This window comes from Micromys minutus (assembly GCF_963924665.1).
Source record: "Micromys minutus genome assembly, chromosome: 2".
Taxonomy (NCBI): Eukaryota; Metazoa; Chordata; class Mammalia; order Rodentia; family Muridae; genus Micromys; species Micromys minutus.
The window spans coordinates 14297359-14319772 of NC_137971.1; the positions used below are offsets into that span (position 1 = coordinate 14297359).

General features: G+C 47.2%; 1 protein-coding gene across 3 annotated transcripts; it reads right to left on the reverse strand.

Annotated features, from left to right (window-relative positions):
- Window positions 1–1636: 1636 nt before the first annotated feature.
- SFXN2 (sideroflexin 2) lies at window positions 1637–22347 on the reverse strand. Of its 3 annotated transcripts, XM_080911839.1 has the most exons (12): window positions 22264–22347; window positions 13714–13896; window positions 13366–13536; window positions 11556–11654; window positions 9656–9731; window positions 9344–9429; window positions 7573–7633; window positions 7204–7270; window positions 6606–6655; window positions 6265–6314; window positions 5524–5571; window positions 1637–3439 (listed from the first exon to the last, which is right to left on the reverse strand). In XM_080911839.1, the coding sequence occupies exons 2-12, from the start codon at window positions 13872–13874 to the stop codon at window positions 3340–3342; spliced, it is 969 nt and encodes a 322-aa protein (XP_080767965.1). In that variant the 5' UTR covers window positions 13875–13896; window positions 22264–22347; the 3' UTR covers window positions 1637–3339. The 3 variants fall into 3 exon arrangements, with proteins under 3 accessions (XP_080767965.1, XP_080767964.1, XP_080767966.1); XM_080911838.1 differs by lacking the exon at window positions 1637–3439 and having other exon boundaries at window positions 5316–5571; XM_080911840.1 differs by lacking the exon at window positions 1637–3439 and having other exon boundaries at window positions 5446–5571; window positions 6261–6314.
- Between the last annotated feature and the right edge of the window lie 67 nt (window positions 22348–22414).

The window sequence follows — 22414 nt, forward strand, 5'->3', positions numbered from 1 at the left end:
AGCATCCCACAGGCCAGTTCAAAGAATGCAGAAATCTTAGAAAGTGAGGATGACAAGGTCTGATGGAACCCTTGGAATACCCTGGACTGGGGATGGCAGACCTCAATAGTAGGTCTGACAGAGAGAGGGCCTTGGGTTCCATCCTGGAACCTCAAAAGAAAATCAAATTGCCTCAAAGTCCTCCTAAACTTGACATACTCCAGACTTTTCCAAAAAATGATAACTGAGTTTGAAGCCAGCCTGGGCTACAGAGTGGGTTCCAGAACAGCCAGGGCTACATAAAAATACCCTGCCTCAGAAAACAAAAACCAATCATCTGTGAGGATAGGATAGGCGTGCCAAGGCTTAAAAGATCATGAAAGCTGAGTGAAAGCTACTCTTTACAGAGATTACATCCCAAGTTCTGATGTTTCCTTTCCAGTTTGTTTTTGAAAGAGAAAAAACTTAAGTCAGGTTTCCCATCTTTATAAGGCTGGCTGAAAAACAAACTTTTCAGCTCATGTACCAGCCAACATCACATTTTCCTTGTTTGTTATAGCATTCTTGTTAAAGAATCCTGTAAACATACTAAGCAAGAGAAGCCAGACACAAAAGGCCAGAGTGTGATTTGACAACAAATGTCTAAAGCAGACAAATCTGGACAGAAAATAGATGAAGGGTAGGAAGAGGGGAGGTGTGGCTGCTGATGACCTTGGGCTTTCTAGGAAGGTTGGTGAAAATGTCCTGAATTATAGTAGTGACAACTGTACCACTTTGTGACTGTCCTGAAAGTTACTAAACCATTTGAATTAGGCTGGGCAGGAGGTACACTGTAAACTCAGCACTCATGAATGAGTCTGAAGCAATGATCAAAAAGAAAACATCAATTTCATGGTGTCTGAGTTCCATTTTACTTTTTAAGTAGGTGTAGGGCTACATCAAAGCTGGGACCTTGGCAGGCAGTCTCCTTTAGTTCAACTGTGTGGTGTCAGATCGAAACCAGCAGCATTTTTCATCCTCGGGCTCCACCTCAGACCTACAGAACCGGAAGCTGTTTTCACAACATCTTTAGATGACCCTGGTGTACATTTTTCCCTTTTGAGGCAGGGCTGGAATGTGCTATGTAGAGCAGGATAGACTCAAACTCATGAAGATCCACCTGCCTCTGCTTCCCAAGTGCTGGAATTAAAGACATGCCCCATGGACCTAGTAAACATTACTAAAAGTCACAGTTGTAGGGTAGGGGAAACATGACACATATACAGTATCTATCACATGTTCTAGTTTTTCTTTTTATAACCCATTAAGAAATGTAAAAGAATTTTTAGTTCCAAAAATGCACCAAAAAACAAAACAAAAAACAAAACAAAAAACAAAACAAAAAAAAAAAAAAAAAAAAAACCAGAGAGTAGGCAATTTTGGCCACGCTAAAGCTCAGCAAGTGCAGCCCTAAGGCAATCTATGTTCACTCGGGCAGACCTGTGGAGCACCAACCAGCACAGGTCAGTGGATTCTTCTCCATCAGACAGATCCTCTTACAGTTGTTATATCCTCTGTCATTCGAGGCCCAAGTTCAACCACAGGCCCTGCTTTCTGTCAGGAGTTAGAAGCTTAGTTTGCAGACAGTGTTTCATGTTCTTTCCAATCGTTTATTCATAATGGCACCTTTGAACAGAATCCGAAATCTTGGCAGACAAAACACATATACACACTGACCCTAGGTAAGCCGGTCCCCCAAGGGCTCAAGGAATTGCCCTCCTTAGGTTTGTTGGTCCCTCTCTGAGGTGTCCAAGTGGAGGTCCCCATCGCAACAGCACTGGCTCTCTTTGCATGTGACCTGATGAGCCGAGGGAAGGAGGCCAGCAGGAGAGCATCCCACTGAAATAGGTGGCAGGTGCCTTCACTCACAGTGAGGGACTTGGCTTGTGAAACAAAGAAGGCACGAGGGAGAGAAGAGACCTTTCAGCTAAAGGTCCCAGAAGTAGATAAGGACATGATTTTAAGACAGAATAGTCATTTTCAAAGGGGTAGAACTTGATGCCCCACATAACTTCTATGAAATGGCTGTTTGCCTGTACATTTTTTTTCCCTTGTTTTTTTCAAGACAGGGTTTCTCTGTAACCCTGGCTGTCCTAAATCTCACTCTGTAGACCAGGCTGCCCTCAAACTCAGAGACCCACCTGCCTCTGCCTCCTGAGTGCAGGATTAAAGGTGGATGCTGCCCCGTGCCTCCCACCCCCCCACACACACTTTTAAGGCTGTGGTCCTGGTGGATTTAGAGCTCCCGTCCTCTCAGCACCACTCCAGTCTCTTTGGAGAACCCCTGGAGAGATAGCTCAGCGGTTAAAAGCAGAGGCTGCTCTTCTAGAGGACCAGGGTTTGATTTCCAGCACCCACATGGTGGCTCACAGAGGTAACTCCTGTTTCAGAGGCTCTGACCTGCTCTCTGACCTCTATGTGCACTTCATGCAGAGACATACATGAAGGTAAAACACCCATAACCCATAAAATTTAAAAAAAAAAAAAGGATAAAAAGCTTTTTTTGAGAATTACAAAGGTAAACATTTCCCTTGCTTAGAAAGGAGAAAGCAGGAGAAGAGGAAGGGCTTGGTGCATCTTTTGTCCTGACTGGACAAGAATCACACACTTCCTAATTACTCTAACCTGTGTGGGCATCTCCCAGACACCAGCAACCTCTGCTGAGAAGGCCTCAGCTTATGATCCCTGGGGATAAGGGTCAAGGACAAAGCAGACAGAATACTTTGTTCTTGTTCCCTCCCTCAATTTTTTGTGTTAGTCTCTAACTCAGGCTATCCTGGAATTCCCCATGTAGCTGAGGCTAACTTGAACTTTTAGGGTTTTTTGTTTGGTTGGTTGGTATGGGGGAGGTTTTTGTTTTGTTGTTGTTTTTGAGTTTTGTGGTTGGTTTTTTTGTTTGTTTGTTTGTTGTTCTGTTTTTTTTTTTTAAGATAGGATTTCTTGGTGTAGCCCTGGCTGCCCTGGACTTAGCTCTGTAGACCAGGCTGGCCTCAAACTCAAAGATCAGCCTGCCTCCTGAGGTTAAAGGTGTGTGCCACCACTACCTGACTATGAACTTCTAATCCTCCTGCCTCCACCTCTCAAGTACAGGGATCACAAGCATATAGAACTATGCCTGGATCATACGGTACAAATTGAATCCAGGGCTTTGTGAATGCTAAGCAAACACTCCCAATCATGCTACATCCCCACCCACCATTTCCCAATCTAGCCTGGCCTCAGACCTTATTGCAAAGAGGAATGTAGACACAGGTATGTACAGCTGCCAGGGGAAAGCTGGTCCACACGGCATACCAACTGGTCCTTGAAGGCACGGAGCACTTAGAGTCCCTTATTAAAGTAGGCAAAGAGGACTTGTTCTCCATATTTGGCCTTGATGGTGTTCTGTAGCTCTGGCTCTAGATAGGAAACAGGTAATTCACTGAAAGGAAAACCAGAAGGGGGTTATGAGGATGCTACTATCACAATCAGCAATTTACCCTCAGAAAAAAAGCCCACCCATATGTCATCTCTAAGAAGTCCATCAACTCGGCATGGCCTAAAGTCACCCGAAAAGAGAGTCTCAACTGAGTCTTTATCAAGGTGATCTGTGGGCATGTCTGTGAGGAATTGTCTTGGTTATTGGCTGATGTGGGAGTACCCAGGCTGAGCAGTACCATTCCCTAGACAGGTCCCTTGGGCTCCCTGAGAAAACTAAGTATGAGCCTGTGTGAACAAGCCACCAAGCACCATGCCTCTGTGGCTTCTGCCTCAAGTTCCTGCCTTGCTACCCTGCCCTGCTCCAGATATACTAGCCAAATAAATCCTTCCTCCCCTAGGGAACTGACTCCCTGAAAGATTTCACACAGTTCTACAGGACGAGACAAGAGGCTGCTTAGAGGTCCTTGGCCCTCTAAATTCTGCTGTCACTTCAGGATCCTTGAGGGGCCGCTGCACCTTTGTCCTGCTTTCCAATGTAGCCACATTGAATAAAGTCTCTTCTGCTTTCCAGGAACAAAACAAGAACTAGAATGGGGTTGGAGAGATGGCTTCCAGAGGATGCTAACCCAAATGACAGCACCCAAGTCATGGTGTTTGCCCCAGCAACAGAATAAAGCTAGGAGAGTCCATTCTAATTTTTAAAAATACCACTCACTATATTTTGTATGTTTGTGTACCGTCATAGGGGCCAGAGATTGACATCAGGTGTGTTTCTCAGTTGTTCTCCATTTTATTTTGGGAGACAAGGTCTCTTACTGAACCTGGAACTCACCAATCTAGCTAGGCTGGCCGGACAATGAGCTTCAGGGACATACCCGACATGCCTCCCTAACACTGGGGTCAGAGGCACCCACTACTACGCACAGCTCTTTTACATGAACTTTAGGTGATCTAACTCACATTCTAGGGTACACATGGCAAGTACTCTACCAACTGAGCCAGCTCCCAGATCTTTTCCTAAGTTTCTTGAGACAGGGTTGTGTGTAAAAAAAAAAAAAAATTTAACTGCTTTTGTTTGCTAGGGTCCATGTATCCCAAGCTGGCAGGATGCCCTCTTATGGTGCATCTGAGGACAGCTACAGTGTACTTATATATAATAAATAAATCTTTTTTTTAAATTTTTATTTATTTATTTATTTATTTATTTATTTATTTATTATGTATACAGTGTTCTGCCTGAATGTAAGCCTGCAGGCCAGAAGAGGGCATCAGATCTCATTACAGATGGTTGTGAGCCACCATGTGGTTGCTGGGAATTGAACTCAGGACCTCTGGAAGAGCAGCCAATGCTCTCAGACTCTGAGCCATTCCTCCAGCCCCTAGCCTTGAACTCTTTATTGATGCTCCTACTTCAACCCCATGTTCCACCCCCAGTGTGGGGTTACAAATTCAATTCTTGATTGTTACAGCCAAAATTATCACTGGTCTCTGTGTCCAAATAAATGTCACATTTGACCATCTCATCTACCTGGATGGACTACAGTACTTGGCTTTAACATCTGTCTTCACGAGTCTGTAAGCGTAGTGCTCAAGACTCAGGAGGTGACTGGCAGATGGCCATGATCCCACAGGGGGTGGAGTGACTGCTACTATCTCAGGCCATGAACAGCTACACCTGGAACCAGCCTCCAGCGGACCCCAGGCTGGAGTCCCCACCCCTCATCTCTTCTCCCACCCTCCCTTCCAGGAAACAGAGAGGAAGAGGTACAAGCCCGTGCACAGGCCAGATCCAGGCAGAAGTGGCCTTGCTAACACTCAGCCGGCGGGAACAAGATGCCTCCTGTCATTCCCCACCATCTCTAAGGCATTGGGAGAGATCGACGATTACTCCTGGCTTCTCCCCAGTCCCTTAGAGTCCTGGCTGCTGTGCCACTCCCCCAACCCAGTTAGAACGCCAGGATTTAGGCAGAAGGGCATATGTCCTTGGAAACGTCTACTTTCCTGCCCACCCTCCCACTCAGCAGGTCAGTCAAGAGCAGAAGCAGAGTGTTTGATAAAACAAAGCAGGCAACAGATGGCTGATACCATTCCTGAGGGAAGAGCCCACACGCCACTGGCACCATGAAGAGGAGGCTGTAAGAAAGAAGAGGGGTGTTAGTGACATGTCCCAGAGGCCTGGGTACACCCCACCCCTGAGCCCACACACCTGACCTGCCTTTCCTCCAGCCCTTCTCTATGCCCTGCTTTGAGACAGGGTCATTATGTAGACCAGGGGCAAAGGCTGGCTGAGGATGACCCTGAACTACTGATCCTCCTGCTCCTGTCTCTGCTGGGAGGACATACCTGTGTCACCACCCTGGTTGGGAACTGAACCCAGGGTCAGCTGCATACTAGGCACACACTCTACCCCTGAGCTCATTGTGACTTGGTAATAGAAATCTGTGTGCCCCCCCACCGCCCCACGCCAACCTCCACTTCATACCTGCCTGCATTTAAGTGGGGGAAAGAAAACAATGATGTAACTAAAAAGAGTAAACAGTAGACTTCGAGGTCACGGACACCTGTGCCACACAGGGAAAGGAACTGTCACCAACAGGGCACAATCAATGACATCCCGGTCAATGGCAAGCTTCTAAGAACACAGCGTGCCATTTTTTCTGTCTGTGAGGCTGAGATGGTGGCAGCCCCAACCAACCTGTGCCTCCTCGTTCTTACTTCTTCTCTAAAACAGCTCTAGTCCTGAGGGGACCCTGGGAAGAACCCCAGCTCACACATCTGGGTGTTGCAGCCAGCAAAGAGCCCATACCATCGAGAGGACATACTCACAAGCAGCCACACAGCAAGACCTGCAGGGGAGCGTGCAGCACTTTCAACTTCTGCACAAAGAAAAAAAACAGAGAAAGTGGCCCACGAGGGACTGACACACTGCAAACCCCACACCCACCCCACACCAACCCCACCAGAAGAAGCTAGAGGCTGCTGGGACCTGCTGCCCTGAAGGGGAAAAGGTGTTCCCCTGGCTCTCTGCAGACACAGGAAGCCTGTTCTCATATCTGAAACAGAGGCCGGTAAAGGCTGGCTCAGGCTCTGCTTGAGTAAGGTTGGGTGGTGGTTACTGGAAAGGAAGGAAGGGCTGGTTTCTGGGGGATAAGCAGAGAGTGACCTACCTTCATCAGGGGGAGTCTCTCCAGCCTCTCCATGATGACCGGCAACAGGACTGAAAGAGACAAGCAGCTGAGAGGGAAGACAGACTCCCCAAGCCCAGGACGGCAGGCAGAGCACAGCCTGAGGGGGTCGCCATCTCCCTAAGATTCTCCAGAAAATACTTGCCTTTGGGAGAAAAGCAGAGACTGCACAGGCACCACTACACAGACTTCCCCCCAAGTCCCAGAGAAAGTTTGCTTCCAAAAATGTGTTCACCAACAGGAGGCAGACACACACCAATAAATGGAAACTGCTTTGCAGGCTCATGCAACCACATTTGCATCCTACTCTGCAATAGGCCCCTGCTGGAACCCAGGGCGGTCCATTGTCTCTACCACTGTCTCCCATATACCTCCAACTATTGGTATTGTTAGCTAAATGAAGTAACTTGCTCCCCCAAATCAGATAGAAAGTGGAAGAACGTGTGTGGGTCCCCTGGGCTGTCAGCTCTCACAGAAAGCTTGAGAAGGTATGCCACCTCCCGCCTGAAAGCTGAGGTGACCAAGGCCTCAACTAGGTATTCCAGGGTCCCCCCAACATAGGAGGTGTTCCCCATCTTACTCATGCCAGGGGCTGCCATGGTGATCCGAGAAATAACCACTTGTGCGATGCCCACAGCCGCAGCTCTCTGGGAGCAAAGAAGAGCAAAGAGTGTCAGGGGTCACTTCTCCAGTGTGCATGGGCTGTACCACAGAGGTGGGAAGGGGAGCTGAGCAGGGAGAGGGGATGAATGGACCCACCAGGAGCCAAGTGTCCCAACCCAACCTTCCCACCTGGAATGATTTGAGAAACCTGTCTGATCACTGAGCTGAAGTGTGTGTGTGTGTGTGTGTGTGTGTGTGTGTGTAACCTGTAATGGCACCCAGGGCATATATGAGGCCATCCAGGAGGGAATGGGATCTGAAGAGAGAAAATCTCTCCTCTGCTTACCTGAGAATCTCCAAGCTCATTTTGGTTCCTGTCCCTCACACAGATGCCCTGGATGAGTTCCCTAAACAACAGAAGTTTCTGAACTTTAGGAAGAGGTTCAATGAACCTGCCTGGTGGGTGACAAATCAGGTTACCAGCTCCAAGGACTGATGCGGCCCCCTCTTGCAGCCCGGCCCCCTTCTTCATCCCAGAGTGGATGGTATCTCAGAAGCTATAGCCAAAAAAGCCAGCCCTGGATCCACACTACCTCAGTAGGCTCCCGAAACTGTCTATGTGTGACCTTCTAAACCTCGGTTTTCCTCATGAGGTGGATGGGGATAGTCCTGGTACCTACTTAATGGAACCTAATGAGAATAAAATGAGCTACTGGCCAAGTGCCTGACTTAGCATCCATTCCCAAACAGTAGCAATTCTGGTCTTAGACAAGCTCTGGTGTCCCTTGGGTGGAGAACAGGTAAATAGCCTGGGAGGCTAGGCAGAGAAAGGAGTGGAGTGGGGCGATGTGAATGTATGGCACTCTGCAAGCTCTTTCTACAGGGGTTGCTGTAGTGAGCCTCCACCTGCCAACAAAGCCTGGCTGCTGTTCCAGACAATGGTGGCAATGGCATCTAAGATACCCAATCCTTATGCTACCTATGTTCTAGAAAAATACAAAAGGGAGAAGAAAGGAAACAGAAACTGGGCTGGGGATGTAGCTCAGTAGTAACCCTTGGCTAGCACGCATGATGAGCCTCCAGGCTCAATACTCTGCCTGTTAAAGAGAGAAAAACAGGAGGAGGAGGAGGAAGCTGTCACCACCACTTCTGGTAATGTACAACTATAATCCCAGCATTCCAGAGGCAGAAGCAGAGCACTGAAAGCTCTAGGCTAGCCAGGACCACACAGTGAGACACAGCCCGGGAAGGCTAAGAGCACACACTGCTTTTGCAGAGGACCTGAGTTCAGTTCCCAACACCCACATCAGTTTCACAACCGCCTGTAACTTCATCTCCATGGAAATCCACTGAGTCCAGTCTCTGTGGGCACCTGCACTCACATACACATACCCACACATACACACACATGATTAAAAATAAAATCTTTAGTCACGCATGGTAGCGCGCGCCTTTAATCCTAGAACTCAGGAGACAGAGGCAAATCAATCTCTGTAAATTCAAGGCCAGCTTGGTTTACATAGTAAACTCCCAAGTCAGCTAAGGATACAAAGTCTCTCTCTCTCTCTATATATATATATATATAAAGAAAGAAAGAAAGAAAAGACTCTAAAATGAAGACAAGAAGCAACACCAGCAAGATGCAATCAGTCGGTTCTGCAAAAGCTTAGTTGGGCTCTGGGGGACATCTGCTGCCCCCCTCCCCGGGCTTCTCGGAGCATCTGGATACTGTGCTAGCATTAGATGCTCACACTGCCTCCAGTGAGCCATTCTCAGAGTTTGGTAAGTGGGCAGGGTTTACAGCCAACTTTCACCTGGACAGGATCTCAGCTGGGGATATATAAGTAGGGAGAGAGCACAAGGCACTGAGTTCAATCTCCAGCATGAACAAGAAAAAAATAGGTCCTTAGGTCCTTGCTTATCAACTTCACTCCACACCCAATACTCTAAATTTAAATCACCCACCATTCAGGCCACTACAGAGGAACTTCGAAAGCTGGGCCCATTGGTCTTCTCAGTACTGCCCAGCCCTGGAGGCTAGCGGCTCAGTGCCTTGTCTCCTTCCCGTCCCTGCTAACCCTGTGATGGAGAAGGAGAGAAAGGCTCCCTGTACTCACTGCTGTCGCATCATTGGAATATTGACACAGTTAGCAGCAGCCACAGCGGCAAAAGGCACCCATCGGGCCACCAAGGGTGGAGCTCTCTGTTGAAGGCAGGGAACAGTGGAAGTTATTCTAGCTCATAGAAAATGGGGGTAGAAAAGGCTTTGGCTTATACAGGAAGAGAGACAACTAAACACTGCTAGTGACATATGTCTAGACATCCACTCTGGAATCCTCAAACTCCTGAGCCAAGAGAGCAGCTGCTTTCTCTGGAACTCTGCTGCCCTCTGGTGGCCACTGTGCCCACAGCACCCCAGCCGTACATACCTTTGTCCACATGTTCATGCCCACTGCAGTGGCCACCGCAGTGGTGCTAGCTGTGAAGTAGGACAGGGCCATCTGCCTAGTGAAGGAGAAATACCAGATGGATGAACGTGTAGGTGTTGGGAGTGATGTCACAGTGGCTCGGGCAAGGTCGGGGGCTTTAGTGAGAAACTTGAGTAATTCATGGCTCACGTGACCTGTCTCTAGAACCATCTCCCACACCCCCATTCCCATCACTCAGTGCCTAGCACCCTTGGTCCTCTTTCAGTGCATTAAACCCATCACACTGTTTTTCTGCCTCAGAACCAATATATATTTCTGCTGCTTCCTGTTTGGAGAGCCCTCCTGGCCTCGTACATGTTTTAATCCGTATGCTGGCTAGTTTTATGTCAACTTGACACAAACCCTCAACTAAGAAAATGCCTCCATAGGATCAGGCTATAGAGAAGCCTTTGAGAAATTTTTCTTAATTAGTGATTGATGGGAAGACGACCCAGCCCATTGTGGGTGTTGCCATCCCTGGCCTCATGGTCCTGGGTTCTATAAGAAAGCACACTGAGCAAACCAGAGGGAGCAAGCCAGTAAGCAGCACCCCTCCATGGCTCTGCATCAGCTCCTGTCTACTGTCCTGCTTGAGTTCCTGCCCTGGCTGCTTTTGGTGATGAACTGTTGTTCTACGGAACTGTGAGTGAAATAAACCCTTTCCTCTCCGAGTTACTTTTCATGATGGTTTCACCACAGCAGTAGTAACCCTATCTAAGACAACACTGATCTTTCAGAACCCAGCCTTCTCTATGGAAGGAACTTCCCGATTGGCCAGTCTGAACAGATCTCCACTGCTCTCCTGTCCCATCACGCATCTCTCTATATAACAGCAATGGCAAGCCGTGGTCACTGAACCAACGTGTTTGGTTCGGTTTAGTTATTGAGCAGGATGTATCTCAGCATGGAGCCCTGGCTAGCCTGGAACTGTCTTTTGTGGAGGCCACACATGTGGCCATCAGTAACAAAACACACACATACAAACAAAAATAAATCTTGGGACAGGAGAGATGGCTCAGTGGTTAGGAGTATTGTTTTGGTTTTAAGACAGGGTCTTACTATGTAGACCAGGCTGGACTGAAACTCACAGAGATCCCCTTTCTCTGCCTCCTGAGTGCTGAGGTTAAAAGTGTGAGCCACCATGCCCAGCTTGGTTTTTGTTCTTAATTTTTAAATTACGTGTGTGTACATATGTGCACGCATGCACATACAGGTCAGAGTTCCCTGGAGCTGGAACACCAGATCTGGGTTCTAGAAAGCTCTGAAAATTCAGGGCATGATTTTAACTCCTGAGCCATCTCTAGGGCTCAAGAGCACTGGCTGCCCTTGCAGAGCACCCACATGGTGGCTCACATCCATCCATAACTCCAGTTCCAGGGGATCCAATGCCCTCTTCTGATTTCTGCAGGAACCAGGTATGCATGAAGTGCAAGAACAATAACAAAGATAAATAAACCTAAAAAGTAAAGATAAATATTTTTTTAGAAAGAAAAGAATGTATTAGTCAAATGAATGGATATTTTTAAATTGTCTGGGAGGGCTGGAGAGATGGCTTAGCGGTTAAGAGCACCGGCTGCTCTTCCCAAGGTCCTGAGTTCAATTCCCAGCAACCACATAGTGGCTCACAACCATCTATAATGGGATCTGATGCCCTCTTTTGGTGTGTCTGATGATAACTACAGTGCACTCATACATGAAATAAATAAAATAAATCTTTAAAACTCTCAGTTGGTCTTAATATTTCAAACACTGAGAAAGGGTAGCCTGGCCACCTGCCCAGAGTGGGCCCCACTTGGAAAGAAAAGCCTGTCCTGGGGCAGAAGGGCTTCTCTGGGGAGGCAGAGGATAGCAGGTCTCCTACCTGACTGATGTGGGGGAAGCTGCATTCCTGTTGGTGTAGTTGACCAAGGCATTAAAGGACTGGTTCACCCACTGCCAGAAGATGACCGCAGGCATTGTCCTACAAGCAAGGGAGGCAGGAGAGGTAAAGAGGGGCCGGAGGTGTACTAGGCCCAGGGGTAAAATTCTGTTCTGTTGGATACTTTTCTTCTTGGAATTTTTCTGAACCTTCTTCCACCCTTCCTGAGATAATCACTCCATGTGTCCTGTTCCCATGACTCAAAATTCTTCTTCCCCAAAGTACTTCCCAACCTCCATTATGCCCTGTCTCCAAGAGGGGAGACTCTAAATTATTTAATCCCTAGCACCTGGACCAAGGCATAACTCAACAACCAACTAAATTAACACAGAGGGATAGAGGACTCAGAGGGGAAGGGAGGGAGGGGAGAGTCAAACATCAAAAGCTTATTCCCTTCCCAACTAAGAAGAGCAAGAAAGAGCCTTTTGTTTTTCATTTGGGTGTCAAACATTTAAAACATAAATCCACTGTGGAAATTACACTTTAAGAATTTAGGGGGATGGACAAATGGCTCAGTGGTTAAGAGTACTAACTGGAGGGCTGGAGAGATGGCTTAGCGGTTAAGAGCACTGACTGCTCTTCCAGAGGTCCTGAGTTCAGTTCCCAGCAGCCACATGGTGACTCACAACCAACTGTAATGAGATCTGATGCCCTCTTCTGCTGTGTCTGAAGACAGCTACAGTGTACTTATTTACATACAACAAATACTTTTTTTTTTTTTTTTAAAGAAAAAATTTAGGAGGAGCTGGGCACGATGGCACACAACTTTAGTTCCAGCACTTAGGAGACAGAGGCAGGTGGATTATTCTGAGTTTGAGGTTTGCACTATGTGACCAGTTCCAGAGTTACCTTGTGATACTTTGTCTCAAAAACAAAGCAATAACAAACAAGAAAGAATTTAGGAAGTTGGTAAATTGCTAGATGAGAAAAGATGCCTGAGTTCTAACCCCAGATCCCAGGGAAAGAGAAACTGTTTAATTGTCCTTTTACCTTCACACATTCACACTCGCATACACTAAAATAAACAAATGTAGCTTTTTGTTTGTTTTTTATTTTGTTTTTTTGAAACAAGGTTCCTCTGTGTAGCCCTGACTGTCCTAGAACTCCCTGAGTACACCAGGCTGGACTCAAACTCAGAGATGTACCTGACTCTGCCTCCGAGTGCTGAGATTAAGAAGTACACCACCACTGCCTGGCAAAAGTTTTGGAGAGATGGCTTAATGGTTAAGAGCACTGACTACTCTTCCAGAGGTCCTGAGTTCAATTCCCAGCAATGACATGGTGACTCACAGCCATCTATACAATAAAAAAATTTTTAAGTGGATCTTCCCAGTTTAGATTATTAAAAAAAGGACATACTCCTTTAATTCAAGTACTATAAGGTAGAGTCAGGTTGAATCTCTGTGAGTTCCAAGTCAGCCTAATCTACATAGAGTTCTAGGTCAGCCAAGGCTACATAGTGAGACTCTCAAAATAGTAAAACTCATAATAATAGTAACAGTACAACACTCTTCAGGATGACTAGCCAACTGAGCACTCAAGGTCTGTCTGCGTCACCTTCAGGCCCTTGTAGTTCTGAGTGAGGTCAGGAACAGTCACTTAGCTTCTAGAGTCCCACCCTAGCAAAGGGAGATGACAGAGCAGCTGCATGTAGGGCTGAGAGGGAAAAGGCCATTCATGCAAAGAACTTAGCATGGTGCCCAGTATCTATAAGTGACCGATCCAGAGGACTATTGTTACAGCTCGGACTCACCTGTAGAACTGGAGCATGAAGCCTGTGATGATCATGCCACCAGGAACCTGGAAGGACATCCGCCCAATGACATTCATCTTCTCCCCAGTGTCAGGGTGGAAGGCTGAGTCATAAAGCTTCTTAGCATACAGCAGCTGCTCCACCTGAGTGCCAGGGGGCACAAGTCCCCTCCTGTCACCCAAGGACAACATCAGTGACACCCTGACCTGACGACCCCTGTCCCTGACTCCCTGCTCTTCTGCCTTCTTGAGACCCCTGCCAGCTCCTCCTGTTTCAGCTTCTCCCTCCCCAGAGAGCCCAGCAGTGCTGTGCTGGTTCCTCCAGCCCCTCCCCTGACCACACACTTACCTGCTCCTCTCCACCACCTCCTTGGCCCAGTCCAGCTCCTGCTCTGATGCAAAGACGGTTCGAGGATCCGTGATGTTGAAAAAGTGCTTCACACGCCCCAGGAAAGTGCACTGGTCCCAGCGGGGAGCATCAATGTTAAAGCCAGACAGATCGGTCTCCATATTGTTCAATACAAACTACAGACTTAAGAAACAAAGAAAGAATGAGAGAGTCCATCCCTCAATCAGTTTGCCTGAGGCCTCAGTAGTCAGGGACCCTAAGCATCTCCTATGATATTCTAGGGGCCCTATGGATGGTGATCCAACCAAGCAACTTCCTGGTCCATGTCAGTAGCCAGCCTAGTGCTTGCTATTAGAACACAGTAAGGGAGACAGTGTCTGCCACAGAGGAGCTCAGTCTGCCTCTGCTATAAGAACTCATCAGAACTAGCATAATATCCCCTGGGACTAGCAGGGAAATGGGAAAAGTAGGTATTCTGAAATAGAAGCCCTCTGTTCTTTACGAGGCCTGCTTTCAAAGAAACTCTTTTTTCCCCCAAAGATTTATTTATTTTATGTATATGAGTACACTGTCAGACACACCAGAAGAGGGCATCAGATCCCATGACAGATGGTTGTGAGCCACCATGTGGTTGCTGGGAATTGAACTCAGGACCTCTGGAAGAGCAGTCAGTGCTCTTAACCACTGAGCCATCTCTCCAGCAGTCACTGAAACTCTTTACCACGGTATAAGCACTATGGCAGCAGGAGTGTGCATAAGGTGGTATGTCGTGTCTGCAGTAGGGAAAAAAGACTCGTGAATGCTGGTATCAGTCTCCTACAGCTCCCTACCTCTCCTAAGGGAGCTGAGGAGTGGACACAGGCTCACCATGAAACACACCAGAGTTGTCTGATCTCAGCAGTTCTCTACAGCCTTGGCACACAGGCTGAACTCCTGTTACTCTTACACTTTGGATGCCTGGAAATCCAAAAGGGCGGTTCTAATTCTACTGTGAGTTCAAGAAGTTGTCTGGGGCTGGAGAGATGGCTCAGTGGTTAAGAGCACTGACTGCTCTTCCAGAGGTCCTGAGTTCAGTTCCCAGCAACCACATGGTGGCTCACAACCATCTGTAATGGGATCTGATGCCTTCTTCTGGTGTGTCTGAAGACAGCTACAGTGTACTCATATATAATAATTATTTTAAAAAGTAGTCTGGCTCCTTCCATCCACAACTGTGATGGTCGCTGTGCACCTGGACAGCCAAACTTGAAAAAAGTTTCATAAGTGGTTATCTTAAGCAGCAGGAGCTCTCTCCTCTCAACAGAATCTGCTTTTCCACAAAGAGCCTTGTATGGGTAAATGGTCTTCAGGACATCTTTCTCGTTACCCATCCCAGTGAAAAAGAACATGGTGCTATCCCCTTCACAACTGTAGCTTTCTCCAGTCTAGCCTGTGACCCTCTGATTTGAATCTTTCTGCCACTGTAGGTCTAAGATCAGTGAGCAGTAACCACGCAGCAGCCTAGATGTTATGCTGTGTTCAAATTTTCAAACGATTTAGCCAAAACACCAAAACAAATTCCTTCTTAACTTGTCTTCACACAAACTTTCCAGGTATGAGCAGAACGCCTCTTAATGGCCAGGACAGAACAGAGATATCTAGTTTCGTCCCTAGTTGGGTCCCTGCTTCCTTCTGGAAGATGCAGAGGCAGGCTTCCACCACCTGCCTTTCTCTTACCTTTCTCACATTTCAGACTCCAACCAAAACAGCTCACTGGGTTCTGCTGGCAGCATTTGCCAGTTTTCATAGCCCGTGGCTCCAAACTCATTCACCCACAATACTGACCACCTAAGGCCTGAGAGCCCCGTGCTCAGGTGGACACAGTAATAGCCCCTCTCCTCACAATTCTGGAGCTACTTTCTTATTGCAACAACAAGACAACTCATGGAAGTTTGGAGAGAGATGGGGTTATTTTGGCTCATGGGTCATAAGAACACATCCCTCGGATGGAGGCGAGGAAGGCCAGTAGGAGAGTGAGGTGGCCTGGTACAACGTGTCTGCATCAGGAAGCAGATGAAAGCTAGTGTCCACCTTATTTCACTCTAGGACCTAAGCTCATGGGTTGGTGCCAACCACATTTAAAGCTCGTCTTTCCTACCCAGTGAAACCCCTCTGGAAACACCCCTCACAGGCATGCTCAGAAGTGTGTCCCTAAGTGATTTTAAATGCAGGCAAGCTGACAATGAAGATTAGCCATCACAAAGGTCATTGGCGGGTTTTTGTTTCTGGTTTTTTTTTTTTTAAAACACCACCTTACTTAATTTAAATATTTACCTGTAAAGTTGGGAAATGTATTCATTTTGCTCAATGGCTGTCCAGAGGCCTAGCATGGAGTACTTAGTGTCCTGGGGGAAAGTCCAGCTTACCAGCAGGCAGATATTACAGCCTGAAAGTACAGATGGATAGGCTAGAAGGAAAAGAACAGCATCAGCAGCACTGAAGTCACAAAAGTTAATATTTGAGAAGGGACAGAGAGAGGTGAGGAGAGAGGTGAAGAGGGAGATGGGGAGGGAGAAGGAGACGGGCAGGAAAAGCATGCTGAGGTCAAGCCCTGAAGACTGCCATGTTTAAGAGGTGAACTAGGAAGGGTGCTCTCAAAAGATGGCAAAGGATACAGGAGAGAGAGGCAGGTGGAAGCACAGGTGGGGAAATGGAAGAGAGGCTAGCCTCTACACTGTTGTAGAGAGACTTTAGGATGGTCCACTGCAGATACTGAGGAGAAAAGGCCTACATGCTGAGCCCACAGCACTTATGCTGGTTCTTTCTTTAAATCAATTTATTTATTTTATGTATATGAGTATGGAAGAGAGCATCAGATCTCATTACAGATGGCTGTGAGCCATCATGTGGTTGCTGGGAATTGAACTCAGGACCTCTGGAAGAGCAGTCAGTGCTCTTAGCCACTGAGCCATCTCACCAGCCCAGCTTATGGCTGTTCTTAAGTGACAGACTGCAAGTGACTGTAGACAGCATCCAGATTTCTCTGGCATCTCCTTTCACCTCCAACTTAACATTACAAAGTCCTCTGCCATTGTCATGCAGGTGACTTTTGCTTTCTGTACTGTTTATTTGCATGCTTGTTTTTTTATTTAGAGAGGGTGAGGCGCATGCTGTGGAGCACACGTGGAGGTCAGGGAACAGCTTGTGGGAATCAGTTCTTTTCCTTCCACTATGTGGGTCTTGGGAATTGGGCTGAGGTTATCACTTTTGCTTTCTTTACTGAGGTCAGGACAGAGTGCACACAGTGTTTGGCTTTGTCTTGTTTTTTTAATTAAATCATAAGGTTCCTCCCCAAATTTACATTATGTATATAAAATATCTCCCCACAAAAGGCATAGTTCCCTGACTCCTTCAGGGAGAACTCAGGTCTTCCGTTCTGAGCCCTCACAGCATCCTGCCCTTCCTTTTGAACTTTTGTCATTCACAGGTAGGTATGTAACATCTGCCTCCTCCAACAAACTGTGAGGTAGCTATGTGTTTAACATCTGCCTCCCCAACAGAATGTGAGGTAGCTATGTGTGTAACATCTTCCTCCTCCAACAAACTGTGAGGTAGCTATGTGTGTAACATCTGCCTCCTCCAACAAACTGTGAGGTAGCTATGTGTGTAACATCTTCCTCCCCAGACTGTGAGGTAACTATGTAACATCTGCCTCCTCCAACAGACTGAGGTAGCTATGTGTGTAACATCTGCCTCCTCCAACAGACTGTGAGGTAGCTATGTGTGTAACATCTGCCTCCTCCAACAGACTGTGAGGTAGCTATGTGTGTAACATCTGCCTCCTCCAACAGACTGTGAGGTAGCTATGTGTGTAACATCTGCCTCCTCCAACAGACTGTGAGGTAGCTATGTGTGTAACATCTTCCTCCTCCAATAAACTGTGAGGTAGCTATGTGTGTAACATCTGCCTCCCCCAACAGATCTGTAATAGTACGTGTTCAATCTCATATACACCCTCTAAAAACTTACTATCCGATATACATTACAATTTATCTTGGGTTCTCTTGATTTCAAGGATGGCACTTCCAAGTCACACTCAGGACTTGCCTTGGTCACACAGCAAGAGCACATCTGCTTCCCTGAAGTTACACACTGCCCATTCCACCAGTACCAAGCCACATGCAGTCTCTTGGTTTTGTCCACGGTTTCCGCTGCCTCTGCCCGCCCAAGCTCCATATAGTCCTTCTTACAGTAGCCCCTGTACACATACATGGCCCACACCAAACACTTCTGGCAGAGAGAAAGGTGAACATCAGACTCAGGCTGAACATCTAACGAGGTCACGAGACTGTGACTCTAACTCACCTGGAGAGGTCCTCTACCTGCTACAATCAATTTTCCACCTTAAAAAAGAAAAAGAAGGAGCTGGAGAGATGTCTCAGTCTGTAAAGTGCCACCAGGTAGAGATGTGCACCAGTAACCCCCATGCTGGGGTAGGAAGGTAGGGGGCCAAGAAGATTCCTGGAACCCACCGTCCAGCCAGTCTAGCTGAACGAGCTCGAGTTTCAGTGAGAGACCCTGATTGGGATCTATCTGATGTTCATTTTATAGCAGCCGAAGCTCTGGTTGTGGGGAGAGGGATTGAAGATACCCACTGTCCTCCACACGCATACACACATACACACATACACCCACACCAATACACTGAACACCATAATTCACTAAATAAACAAAAAAGTCCAGAAAGGGAAGCACGTGTCAGAAACCCCCATGTTTGAGAGGCAAAGACCAGGGCTGGAGAGACCATACCTTAGTTAGTTATTATCATCTATTATTATGAAAAGACACCATGCATGTTTTTTGGGTTTGGTTTTTTTTTTTTTTTTTTTTTTTTTTTTTGGTTTTTGAAGACAGGGTCTCTCTATGTAGCCCTGGCTGTTCTGGAACTTGCTCTGTAGGCCAGGCTGGCTTCAAACTCAGAGAGATCTGCCTTCCTTTGCCTCTCTCTCATGAGCACTGGAATTAAAGGCATGTGCCGCTACCACCCAGCTGACCACAGCATCTTTTAAAAGAAAGCATTTAATAGGAGGCTTGCTCATAGTTTCAGAAGTTTAGTCCATGACCACCAGGGTAGGAAGGCTGGCAGGCATGGTTAGATCAGTAGCTAAGAGCTCACATCCGGATCCACAGGGAAGGCAGAGAAGGACGACAGCCTGGCATGGGATTTTAAAACCTCAAAGGCCACCCCAATGACACACCTCTCCCAACAAGGCCACCTCCTAATCCTCCCTAAACAGTCCACTAACTGAGAACTAAAAATTCAAACATATGAGCCTATGGGGGCCATTCTCATTCATACCACCACAGACGACTCAGTGGTAACGCTCTTGCAGAGGACCTCAAGAGTTCAGTTCCCGGCATCCACGTGGCGGTTCCTGTGATCATCTATGACTCCAATTCCAGGGGATCTAACACCTTTTGACCTCTGTGAACACCAGGCACGAATGTAGTGCACATAGAGGCAGGTAAACACTTATATAAAAGTCAAAGGAGGCTGAGCATAGTGGCACACACTCTTAATTCCTGCATTTGGGAGGCAGAGCCAGCTGGATCTCCATAAGTTCAATATGTAGCCAAAGCTACATATTGAGACTCTGTCTCAAACAAACAAACAAACAAACAAATAAATAAATAAAATGTTTCTTTGTTTTAATACAAGCTCAGACAAGCCTGGGTGATACATTGAAACTATCTCAGCAAAGAAAAGGAGCCTGAAAGGTGAGTAGGTGGACAAGGGTTCTTGTCACCAAGCCTAACAAGGTATCAGTCTAAAAGATACTCAGGAGCCATGGTGTCTATTAGCATTCCAAAGGGTCTGCTGGACTCCACCTCACTCAGCACTTGTGTGTCCTCCCAGCTCTTCCCACCTCGCCCCTACCCTAAATTCTCTCAGCTCAAGAGAAACAGCTTCCCTTCCTCCAGCTTCACAATCCTATAGAACACACACGCAGGCAATCAGGGTGCGCGCGCACGCACGCACACACACACACACACACACACACACACACACACACACACATTTCAGCCATGCCCTCTCTTTTCTCTCAATACCTCTCCCCCCACCCCCCTTACACACACTTTCATCTTCTCCAGGCCTGGCTTATTCTGCTGGCCATGTTCAATGTACTACTTTCTCTCCCCGCTCTGGATTCTTCCAGATGCTTCTAGCTGTCCTTCTGTCATCTACAGTAAAATCTTCTCCTCAACCACACCCTGGAGTGGTCACATGCTCACTTTATACACATGGCACTTAATCAAAACACACACACACACACACTTAAATTTTTTTTTAAATAAGAGAGAGCAATTGAGAGAGACAGAGAACACAAGAGAGAGAAGGAAAAAAATGAAGCAGAATAGTCGTAATGTAGACAAAGTTCTCCACCAGCAAGTGGTACCAAAGCTCAGAACAGAACCATAGGCACAGTTCTAAGACAGTACTTGCCTGGTAGGCACTAGGCCTTGGGAGGTCCAGGCAGCTCAAAACTCTGCAAGACCAGACCAAAGACCACTGAAATAGCAGACTACTGTCAGGTTGCCTAGAGCAACAGGAGAATGACAGTAATAATTAAACCAGTAGGTCCAGGCCCGTGCTTCCAGACACTCATCTGACTCCAAGGAAACAGTGATAACAGGCACCATTCCACCAGAGGGAAATCTGAATGTGCCTTTTCCACCAAAGAGCCCCAATGTGGAGACCAGTAGATTAGTAGGAAGGGGGTCTGTAATCTAACCACTCACCCTGTGCCTCTTTTTTTTTCTTTCTTTTCTTTTTCTTTTAAATTATTTATTTATTTAATATATATGAGCACACCGTAGCTGTCCTTAGACACACCAGAAAAGGGCATCAGATCCCGTTACAGATGGTTGTGAGCCACCATGTGGTTGCTGGGACCTTTGGAAGATCACTGATTGCTCTTAACCACTGAGCCATCTCTCCAGCCCTTCTTTTTGTTTTTTGAGACAGGGTTTCTCCAAGTAACTCTGGCTGTCCTAATAGATCCGGTTGGCCTCGAACTCAGAGATCCAGCTGCCTCTGCCTCCCAAGGGGATTAAAGGCATGCGCCACGAACTGACTTTTTTATCCAAGGATCTGATACAAGTATGCAGGCAGCAGATGTTCTGACATTTTAAAAAACTTTGGGGGCTGGAGAGATGGTTCAGCAGTTAAGACCAATTGCTGCTTAGGCAGAGGATCTGGGTTCAGTTTCCAGCACCCACATGGTGGCTGACAACCACCCATAATTCCAGCTCTAGGGTACCAAAGACACATGTGGTGCACTTACATATTCGTAGACAAAACATCATATAAAGCAAATATTTTTAAAGGTTTTATAGAAAGTACTCTTACTTGATTGTAAAAAGACCTGAAAACTAGCAGGGCATAGTGGTTCCTATGATGTACCCAGTGCCCAGGAGTACCCAGGAAGGAGGCAGCTCTATGTAAGGCCAATGTGGTCTACATAGAGAGTTTCAGGTCAGCCAGAGTCACATAGTCTCAAAACGACAATGACAACAAACCTGAAAACCCATACCAGAAAAATCTGCCTTTGTTTCAGTAATTTTAGCTAAGTTAGTGAAACCTGAAGCCCAGATTAAGCTATCAATAATATGTCGTCCTTTCTTTGTGACAGGAATTGCTCTATGAACTTGACATACGCAGACCTGATAGGCAACAGGTACACATGCATCAGCAGACTTCCAGAGATAAGCACTTCTATCTAAACCATCAGCTGTTAGGAGACTTTTCTGTTCTCTAACAGATATAAACAGCTCTAAGAGGAAGGATGTAGCGTAGTTCAGAGGCAGAGTGCTTGCCTGCCTGGTACAAACCCCAGCATTTTGAGTTCAGTCCCCCGAGGGCAAACGGCATTCCTACCTGGGCCACAGTGTTTACAAGCAACACTATAAAACAGTTTACAAGTTAATTCAAGTCCGGACTCTTGTCTTCTACAATAACCGATTTCTCGGGTTGGAAGGAAATTAAACCTCGTATAAAAATATTCCACTAGGAAGAATGCAATTTCCACGAAGGCAGGTTGTACTCCATTGTTGGGAACCCGACCTGCCACAAAGGTAAAGGTAGCTCTCCAGTGGTCCCGCTTGCAATCCAACATAGCTTAGCGAAATCCAGAGGATTCCAGACAATTTAACACTCCCGCTGCCAGCTAACCTCAATGCTAGGCACCGGTCCCCAACCTCCCTATTGCCCTCTCTTAGGCGACCTCCCCCTAACAAGCAGAAATCACCTATCCTGGATTCTAACAAGAATGTGGAGATAGAGATGCAGCCCACAACCCCTGAACCGTAAAGCCTGGCACCCGAAGACAACGGGGTTTAGAAGGGAAGAATCCACCGAAGCCCTGGTCCGTCCCTCTGGCCACGCGGCTTCTGCAGATCCAAGTCCAGCACGCAGCGCCGGGCAGCCGCAACAGAGCAGAGTCAGGCTCCCTTCGGAGGCGCGGGGATTGGGAATAGCTGTGCGTTTGGCCTGCACCTGAGGACCCTTACCTGGTCCCAGAAGGATGTACCCAGCGACAGCCACCAGACGAAGCTGACTAGGAAAGCAGAACTGAAGTGTCGCGGCTAGGCCCGGGAAACCACGCCCTCGCCCTCCGCCCCCCTTTCCGACCAATCACAGGCCACAGGCTCCAACCAGCCA

Bases quoted from the DNA above. Each gene is read 5' to 3' on its own strand.
- SFXN2 (XM_080911838.1), bottom strand. From the start codon at position 13,874: ATGGAGACCGATCTGTCTGGCTTTAACATTGATGCTCCCCGCTGGGAC. The intron at 13,537-13,713 runs GTAAGTGTGTGG...CTTGGGTGACAG, and splicing joins GAGGTGGTGGAGAGGAGCAG to GAGGGGACTTGTGCCCCCTG. The intron at 5,572-6,264 runs GTGAGTATGTCC...TCTTTCTTACAG, and splicing joins GTCTTGCTGTGTGGCTGCTT to CCTCCTCTTCATGGTGCCAG.